The sequence below is a fragment of the Dasypus novemcinctus genome, chromosome 4 (assembly GCF_030445035.2).
Source record: "Dasypus novemcinctus isolate mDasNov1 chromosome 4, mDasNov1.1.hap2, whole genome shotgun sequence".
NCBI classification, from domain to species: domain Eukaryota; kingdom Metazoa; phylum Chordata; class Mammalia; order Cingulata; family Dasypodidae; genus Dasypus; species Dasypus novemcinctus.
The window spans coordinates 151,223,524-151,233,039 of record NC_080676.1 but is presented as its reverse complement, the minus strand read 5'-3'; the positions used below and the strand labels follow the sequence as shown (position 1 = coordinate 151,233,039).

The 9,516-nt window shown below is 38.9% G+C and overlaps 2 protein-coding genes across 2 annotated transcripts; both read left to right on the top strand.

The window, feature by feature from the left end:
* Window positions 1–2,811: 2,811 nt before the first annotated feature.
* LOC101438365 (keratin-associated protein 21-1-like) lies at window positions 2,812–3,156 on the top strand. Its single transcript, XM_004468649.1, has one exon. The coding sequence runs from the start codon at window positions 2,812–2,814 to the stop codon at window positions 3,154–3,156; it is 345 nt and encodes a 114-aa protein (XP_004468706.1).
* A 5,674-nt stretch (window positions 3,157–8,830) lies between these two features.
* On the top strand, window positions 8,831–9,151 carry LOC101437923 (keratin-associated protein 21-1-like). Its single transcript, XM_004468648.1, has one exon. The coding sequence runs from the start codon at window positions 8,831–8,833 to the stop codon at window positions 9,149–9,151; it is 321 nt and encodes a 106-aa protein (XP_004468705.1).
* The last annotated feature ends 365 nt before the right edge of the window (window positions 9,152–9,516 follow it).

Here is a 9,516-nt window from a genome sequence, read left to right as displayed (position 1 = left end):
GATTCCAGTCATAATGGATCAAGGCCCACAGAGATTCAGTTTGGCCTCATCTTAACTAATAACATATTTAATGTTCTTCTTTACAAATATATTCACACCCACAGGACTGGAACTTAGGACTTAAACAGGTCCTTAGTGGGGTACTTGATCCATTTCCAAAACAAGATTTCTAGACTTTGGCACCCTTGATATTTCCTAAAGGACAATTCTTTTGTTTGAGAGGTTTTGTTCATTTGTTTGTTATTTTGTCATTGTAGAACGGTTTGAAGTATCCCATGTGTTTGTTTACCCACTAGACAGTTGCAGCATACCCCAAACTGTGAGAATAAAAAATGTCTCCAGATACCTCCTTCTGTTTCCAGGAGAATAAAATTGGTCTTGGTTCTGAACCATTGATAAAGATACGTGAATAGCTCCATTGTTTCTTTTTCTAGTAGTGTGGAGATAAGGTGACCTCTAAATGAGGCTGTAAAAAGTTAATGTGGCACTGAGGGGTGGACTGCTTTCCCTTCTTCTGGGAAGCCACTTGATTTGTGCAGGTGGTTGATGCTGTGACAAGAAGCAGGTGTAACTGATTCTGGCAAACTTCCTGTTCCCAAGATAGCACTTTACCTAGGCATGCGTTCAGTGCCTGTAAAATTTAGCTGAGCTGTTCATGGAATGCCCAGCAGGGCAAACAATAAAATTGGGTGTGTATAGGTAGTATTATTTTCAAATTATATATGGAGACAGGAAAAAACAATGAAGAAAAACATGGATTGTGGGGTTGTGGAGTTAAACTTGAATATTTTGAGTAGAAGAGGGATAGAGGTCAATGGATTTGTGGTCCTGCTCTTCTGCTTAAATGTGATATTAGAACTCCAAAACTAGATTTTGGGCTACAGACTTTCTGGGATGCTGGAAAGCTGTTGATGGGGGACCATGACATTGTTTCTACAGCCCACATTGTTTGTGATTGTAGCAAGGGAAGGCATCCTGACAGAAGTGTTGGCAGATCTGAATTTAAAACTATAAATAAAACCTTTTTAGCGAAGACTTGATGGTAGACAGAAAAATAGTAATGGCAGAAGAAGAGCTACGTTCCTCATTTATTTGTTAAGGAGATGAAGGGTGGTAATGTGGTAGTTTGAGAATGTGTGTACCCTGGGAAATTGTATGTTGAAGCTGTCCATTTCTGTTTGTGTGAACCTATTGAGGGTGGGGCCACTGGATTATGTTACTTCAGTAAGGGATGACTGAGGATGGGCCTTAATTCTCTTACTGAAGTCCTTTATGAATAGATGAATACAGAAAGATGGGGCCAAAGGAGAGGGAGAAACCCTCAGAAGCTGAGAGAGAAAGCTCAGGAAAAACAGAAGATAATCTCAGCAGAACACAGAATCAGAGAAAGCCATGAAGAAGGAATTTGTGGGCAATGAGCCTGAAACAGGAGGGAGAGTCCCAGCAGACACCTCCATGCCTTTTGCCATATGAGAGGATACCAGGATCAACGGCATTCCATCTGCTGTGAAAAAAAGCAGTGCCTGATGAAGCTCTGATTTAGACACTTTCTTGCCCTTGAGACTGTATGCTTTTAAATTAGTAAATCCCCATTGTAAAAGCCAGCTCATTTATAGTATATTGCCTCAATAGCTTTTAGCAATCTAAAACAGGTAGCAAGGATGACTGAGAAGAACAGATAAACATTGTATTTCCAAAATCATGAAGACAATTTTTGTAGATGATTGAGTGCTCTTTGTAAAAGAGTAAGTTTGAAAAATTAGACTCAGGAGAGTGAAATACACAAATAAGTGGAGGGCAAAATTTATTTTTGTGTTACTTTATGCCATGAACATGTTAAGAGGTGAAGGTGTATTTTTCTGTCAGCATCCTAAAAGTCATTCACTCTTCTTCAACTTCTGATCTAAAAGTGCAAGGTACAGTCATGATGAGAGAAGAAAAATGCTTTACTAAATATTTAGGAATGTACATGGTATTATAATGCAAAATTCTGATAAAATCTACATTGGAGAAAAAGAGCTTAAATTTCTGTTCTAACTGAGCTTTCTGCTTCTCACCCAAATTAAGGTGGTTAGGCTTTAGGAGCCTCTACATTCCAATTACTTGTACAAATACAAATAATGTCAGAGAAATGGAGGGCTTCCTTACCTCCTCAGGACCTCAGTTTGCTTGGTTTATGGAAAGAGGAAATGAGAGAAAAATAATCACTGACATATAGACTGTTTCCATACTTTTTGTAATAAAAGACCCGCTAGAGATCCTTGGCTTTGAATACTCAGATTTTGAACTGTTCCTTGGATTGAGGAGATTTGAGCAAGGGTGAATTGGGAAAGTGCAAGGTGGGTGGAAGAAGTGTGGCAAGGAGTTGCAACGGCTTAAGAAAGAGAGGATTATTTCCTTCTCAATTTCCTTTTCAGAAATAGGAAAGAAGACAAGGTGCAAAATTTCCCTATATTCCACAGAAGTTTTGTTATATAAGATTATATAATTAATGACACAAGGTTTTGAAAAGAATATCAGGTATTATTTGGGGCACATGATTAGATTAAGACAATTCTTTGAAAGAGCAAATTAAGATGAAGCTCTTTAAACAAAATTGGAGTCTCCAAAATAATGGGCTCATGTCAAGCAAACTATTTTTGTCAACAGTGACTGGCACATAATAGCCTAAATATTTGCAGGGCCAAGTCAGACAAAGAATGGTATGCACTGCTAATTTCTGTCAGTATATAAAGGTCTCAGGGAGGATAGAAGCCATCATCACTTCAGAACCTTCCTTGTGCAACCCACTGAAATCCCTCACCTGAAAACATGTATTGCAACTATTACGGCAACTCCTGTGGCTATGGCAGTGGCTATGGCTGTGGATATGGCCCCTACTATGGCTGTGGCTATGGAAGTGGCTATGGCTGTGGATACGGCTCTCTCTATGGCTGTGGCTATGGAAGTGGCTACGGCTGTGGATACGGCTCTCGTTATGGCTGTGGCTATGGAAGTGGCTATGGCTGTGGATATGGCTCTCGCTATGGCTGTGGCTATGGAAGTGGCTATGGCTGTGGATATGGTTCCAGCTATGGCTGTGGATACGGCTCTGGCTATGGATGCTGTAGCTACCGGCCAGCTTGCTACAGAAGATGCTATTCTTCTTGTTGCTAGAACATCACCAGCTGAGCACCATTTGTTTTTGAAATGACACTTCTAAGGATAACTCTGATGTCAGGTCCTCTACCCGAAGATTTCTCTCTTCAAAATGCTGCATGCTTGACTTAGGCTTTACCTCTAAGTACCTCTTTCTTCTAAGGGTATCTGTGAAGCCAGAGGCTGCATGTTATCCTCTCATTATTTTCCATATTAGCCTTTCCCCCCTAATTTCTGATTTTTTGTTATGTCTGTGTTGATGACTTTGACATATTAAAGTTGGGGAAATTTCTTCTTCTCAATAAAAATGGTTCTTTTTCTCAAACAAATCATTGTGTGCTTTCTTGTGCATTACTCATTTCTTGAGAATTTATGGCAGCTTTTGAATTGGTCAAACAACATTTTGGCTAAAGGATAGCTTCTTCATTGATATCATACAGTCATTTCTTCTTGTACCTGTATAATAAATAATGTCTTCACCTATTTTTCATAACCCACATGGTCAGGCACACTTACACACAGGCACAAATCACAGAGAATTTCAGAACTGTGCTTTGGAGGTGGTGCTAGTCCTTATAATAGCATTGGAGGGAAAAAAGAGGAAGCTTAACATTTATTCAGGATGTTAAGACGACAGTCACAAGGATAGGAGACGTGGCCCAAGTGTTTAAGGGAATAATGAATGAAAATAGATGGTCCAGGGTTATCGATAAGTTAGACTTAGAGTTTTGTGTTAAGCGTTAGGACTAAATACCGAATGAAAGGATAGATTAGAAAAGAAATTACTATCATGTGTTCTGGGTTTGATTTAAGTCCAGGCATCTTTGTTTGCATATTTTGAGGTTGAAGAAATTGATTTAGGGAAGCGGACTTGGCCCTGTAGTTAGGGAGTCTGTCTACCACATGGGAGGTCCGCAGTTCAAACCCCGGGCCTCCTTGACCCATGTGGAGCTGGCCCATGTGCAGTGCTGATGCATACAAGGAGTGCCCTGCCATGCAGGGGTGTCCCCCACGTATGGAAGCCCCACGCGCAAGGAGTGTGCCCCGTAAGGAGAGCCACCCAGCATGAAAGAAAGTACAGCCTTCCCAGGAATGGCACCGCACACACAGAGCTGACACAACAAGATGATGCAACAAAAAGAAACAGAAATTCTCATGCCGCTGACAACAACAGAAGTGGACAAGAAGAACATGCAGCAAATAGATACAGAGAACAGACAACTGGGGTGGGGGGAAGGGGAGAGAAAGAAATAAAATAAGTAAATCTTAAAAAAAAAAGAAATTGATTTAGTTCACTTAATCAACAAATCTTTTAGAATAATTTCAATAGGCACCATTCCATACACTAACTACACATAAGAGAAAAAATGAATAATTAACTGCTTTCTGGGTGTTTACACTGTAATAAGTAGAGATAAAAAGGAAAATAAGAAGTGAGATTAATTCATTTGAGAAAATTGTTATGGATGAAATAAAACAGTTTATTGGGAAGGAGAGCATGCGTCAATGAATTAGAGAAATTGGTGGGTTTTTAAAAAAACTGAGACATTGGAACTGAGATCTGATGACAAAAAGGTACCAGTTACAAAGAAAAATTCAAAAGGATAGTAGCAAGAGTAAAGAGGACATCCTTGTTTATTTGGTTCTCAGTACGGTCAAGGGGTTTCACGCATTTTCAGTTGGAAACAAGCAAGGCCCAGTGCCTTACAGGGCTCTCTCTGTTAAAATTAGACTATGGGTTCATACTCCAATAGACAATGGATTCAAAACCTGGTAGAGGTGCTTGCTTCCCTTTCTGAACTGGAAGTCCTGATGCTTTGTTGGGTTCTGATGTTTAGTGTTCTCTTCATCCGAACAACTAGAACCTTAACACTGAAATCTTACGAGTAAAAACAAGTTTTCAGATTCAGTAACAACCGCGTTTCAATCGGCAGTGATAAAGGAGTCACTGTCTCATCTCTATGTCAGGAATCAGTGCATACATGTTGACTTCCCGAGGTGCCTGGGGCTAGGAAACCACCAAAAATGGCAGACTGCAAGGAAAATGGCCCTGTCAATGAAGTCAGTGCTGGAATGAGGCTAAGCCCAGGGCCTAATTTAGGCTAACTGATGAACAGATTTTTTACTGAATTTATTCATTTTTTAATTGGAAATTATCATTGAGAGCAAATAATATCTCAGGCACTCTATGCAGAACTGGTTATCAGAAATGTTGTGCAAGACAGAGATTGCTTTTATGTTGATCTGACGGTATCCAGGTATATGAAGGTAAAGGTAGCATAAATAATGCAGTCTAGTTAGAAAACTGTTTCAGTAATCCAGGGCCATTGATGCCTCAAGTCTGGTGTTGGAAATGACAATGAAAGGCCAGGTGTCTATTCAAGAGTATTGTGAAATAGAAGTTAAACTTTTAAATTTCAAGAATGATAGAATAGGAAAGACAACAACGGGAATAAATTGGAATGGGGCTTTAGAGCATACCTGATTCTGAAAATGGTGATTTAAATATAATTTAGACAAATAAGATAAAGAAAAGAAAGTCTTTTGCTCTCATTTTCGTTTTTATGTTTTGAAACTAAGTGTTTGTTGGAGAAAGGTCCAGTTTTGAGTTTAGAATGAGAAGAAATGGTATGTTTTGATTTGGACATCTGTAAATAGAAATCTTTTTACAGAAGCAGGATATCTTAGTTTACCTGTGCTGATGTCACAAGTACCAAAAAATGTGCTGGCTTAATTGACAGGAATTTATTATCTCACAGTTTTGGAGGTTACACGTCCAACATCAAGTTGTTAGCAGGCCACGTAATTTTCAAGTCAGTAGCATTCTGGTGTCGGCTCATTCTCTGCCTCCATCATGGTGATATGTCTCTCTGTCTCCTCCTCTGTCTCTTCTTGATCAGTCATCTCCTTATAAGGACACCAGTAATAATGGATCAAGTCCCAACTTCCTCCAGGTTCACCTCAACTAATGACATATCCAAAGTTCCCCTTTACATTTGGGTTCACATTCAGTACCAGGGATCAAGACTGGAATATATCTTTTTTGGGTTCTTGATCAATCCCCAACACTACTTTCTAGACTTTGCACTGTTGCTATTTCCTGCTTGATAAATCTTCATTGTTGAGGGGCTGTTTATTTTTTATTTTGTCAATGTAGGTGGTTAGCAGCATCCCTTCTGCTACCAACTAGGTACCAATAGCATCACAACTCCAAACTGTGAGAATCAAAAATGTCTCCAGCCCTTTCCCACAGTCTCCAGGAGAGGAAAATTGCCCTGGGTTCGGAATCACTGATATAAATATGCCAATAGCTATATTGTTTCTATTTTACTGTAGTGTGGCAAAAAGGTACCCCCTAATAGGGGGGTAGGCTAGATTCCTTTTTTGGGGGAAGCCATTTGATTTGTGCAGGTGGTTCATGCTCAGAAAAGTCTGCGTATTTGATCTTTGCAAACTTCCAGCAAATGGCACTTTGCCTATGGCATGGGCTCAGTGCCTGTGAAATTCAGCTGAGGTGTTCATGAAATGCCTAGCAAAATGAACAACAAAATTGGGTGTTGTAGGTAGTATTATTTTCAAAATTTTTATGTCGATGGGAAAATACCAATGTAGAAAATCTTGTGCTCTGTGATTGTGGAGTGAAAATTAAATATCTTGATTGGGAGAGAGATGGAAGATTTGTGTATTTGTGGTCCTACGCTTTGGCTTAAACATGGTATTAGAACTCCAGAATTAGATTTCAGGGATGCAGGCTTTATGGGATACTGGAAAGGTGTCTGTGGGGGACCTTTACATTGTTTCTTTATCCCTTAACATTCTGTGAGAGCAGTGAGGGAAAGCATCCTGCAAGAAGTGTTGGAAGATATGAATTATGATGTATAAATAGAAGGTTTTTAGCTAAAATTAGAGTAATAAGAAAAATATTAATGGCAGAAGAGAAGACATTCCTCTTTTATCTGCTGATTAGATTGTGTTAGGCTGGTAGTTTGAGACTATATGTAACAGAAATCCATGTTGTTGAAACTGGTCAATTCCTTTGGATGTGAACCTGTTGAAGGTGAGACCATTTGATTATATTACTTCAGTAGAGTATGACTCAGGGTGGGTCTTCATCTTCTTACTAGTCCTTTATAAACAGATGAATACAGAGAAATAGGGTCACAAAGACAGAGAAAAATCCCCAGAAGCTGAGAGAGAAAGCTATGAAAGAAAGAAGCTGAAATAAATGGAACACAGAATAAGAGAAAGATGAAAAAGGAAGCTGTAGGCAATGGAGTCTGTAGTGTGGGGACAACCTCCAAAAATGACCCCATGCACTTTGCCGTGTGAGAGAGGATTCCAGGATTATCAATATCTGGTCTGTGGGGACAAAAATCATCCCCACAAGCCCAATGAAGTCTTGGTTTCTTGACCTCAAAACTGTAAGCTTTTAAAGAAATAAATTCCCATTGTAAAAGCCAACAAATTTATGGTATATTGCCTTGGTATCCTTTGGCAAACTAAAACAGATAGCAAGGATTACTGAAAAGAAAGGATAAACATTATATTTCCAAAATAGTGATGAGAATTTTTTAGTAGAATATTGAACACTTTTGTTAAGTGAGAGTAATTTTCAAAGCTTTGAATCCGAAGACTATAATGTAAATAGAATTAGAAGACAGAATATTCTGCATTACTTTATGCCATGGAAGTGTTAAGAATTGAAGGTGGACTTTTCTGTCAGCATTCTAAATGCTATACTCTCCTTCTGCTTCTCATCTAAATGCGCAAGGAACAAGAGTGAAAAGAGAAGAAAAATTGCCTTATTAAATCTAGCATGTGACCCTATATCATAATGCAAAATTCTGATAAAATCTTCACTGAAGAAAAGAATTTAAGTTTCTGTTCTGAGGTTTTCTGCTTTTCATCCAAATTAAGTTTGTTAGGATTTAATTCCACATCCCAATTACTAATACAACTACAAATAATGGGGAAGAAAGAGAGGACTTCCTTACATCTTCAGGACATCAGTTTCCTTGGTATATGGAAGAGGAAATGTATGAATGCAATCATTGACATATAGACTCTTTCCAGATACATAAGCAATAAGAGACACACTGGATAAACCTGGCTTTGAATTCTCTGATGTTGAACTTTGAAGAGGTGTGAGCAAGTGTGAAGTGGGGAAGTACAGGTGGCTGGTAGAAGCATGTCAGTTGTTTACAATGGTTCAAGAAAGACAAAAGCGCACTCTATTTCTTCTTTTTTTAAATTAGATAATGTATGTGCTTTAATTAATTTATTTTTTAATTATTATACCATTGTTTTGAAAAAGAAAAAGGTGCCAAAATTCCCTACATCTCCCCAAACCTTGTTATATAAGATTATATAATTATTGATAGGAGATTTTGGAAATGAATATCAGTCATACTTTTAGCATATGACTAGGTTATGAAAATATTTGCAGAGTAAATTAAGTTAATGCTCTCTAAACACAAATGGAGTCTCTAAAATAATGGACTCATTTTAAGCAAACTATTTTTGTCAACATTGACTGACAGATAATAGTTTAAATATTTAACGGCCAAGTCAGACAATGAATGGTATGCTCTGACATTTTCTGACAGTATATAAAGGTCTCAATGCAGTAGAAGCCATCAGCTCTTCAGAACTTTCCTCGTGCAACCCACTGGAAATCTCTCACCTTGAAAACATGTGTTGTAACTACTACGGCAACTCCTGTGGTTATGGCTGTGGCTATGGCTCCGGCTATGGCCCCTACTATGGCTGTGGCTATGGAAGTGGCTACGGCTGTGGCTATGCACGTGGCTATGGCTGTGGCTATAGCCCCTATTATGGTTGTGGCTATGGAAGTGGCTATGGTTGTGGCTATGGAAGTGGCTATGGCTGTGGCTATGGGACTGGTTATGGCTGTGGATACGGTTCCAGCTATGGCTGTGGATATGGCTCTGGCTATGGATGCTGTGGCTACCGGCCAACTTGCTACAGAAGATGCTATTCTTCTTGCTGCTAGAACACCACCAGCTGAGCACTGTTTGCTTTTGAAATGTCTCTTCTAAGGACAATTCTGCTCCAAGGTCCTCACCCAAATTTTCTCTATTCATAATGTTTCATGTTTTTCTGAGGTTTTACCTCTAAGTACCCTTTTTTAGAAGGGCATCTGTGGAGCCAGAGGCTGCATGGTATCCTTTCATTATTTTCCAATGTTAGCCCATTCTCCCTTAATTTCTGATTCTCTTTTTTGACAGTTTTGATGACTGTGACATACTAAAGTTGGGGACATTTCTTCTTCTCAATAAAAATGGTCTTTGTGTCCAAGAAACCATTGTGTGCTTTCTTGTGAGTTACTCATTTCTTGAGATTTTATGGCAGCTTTTG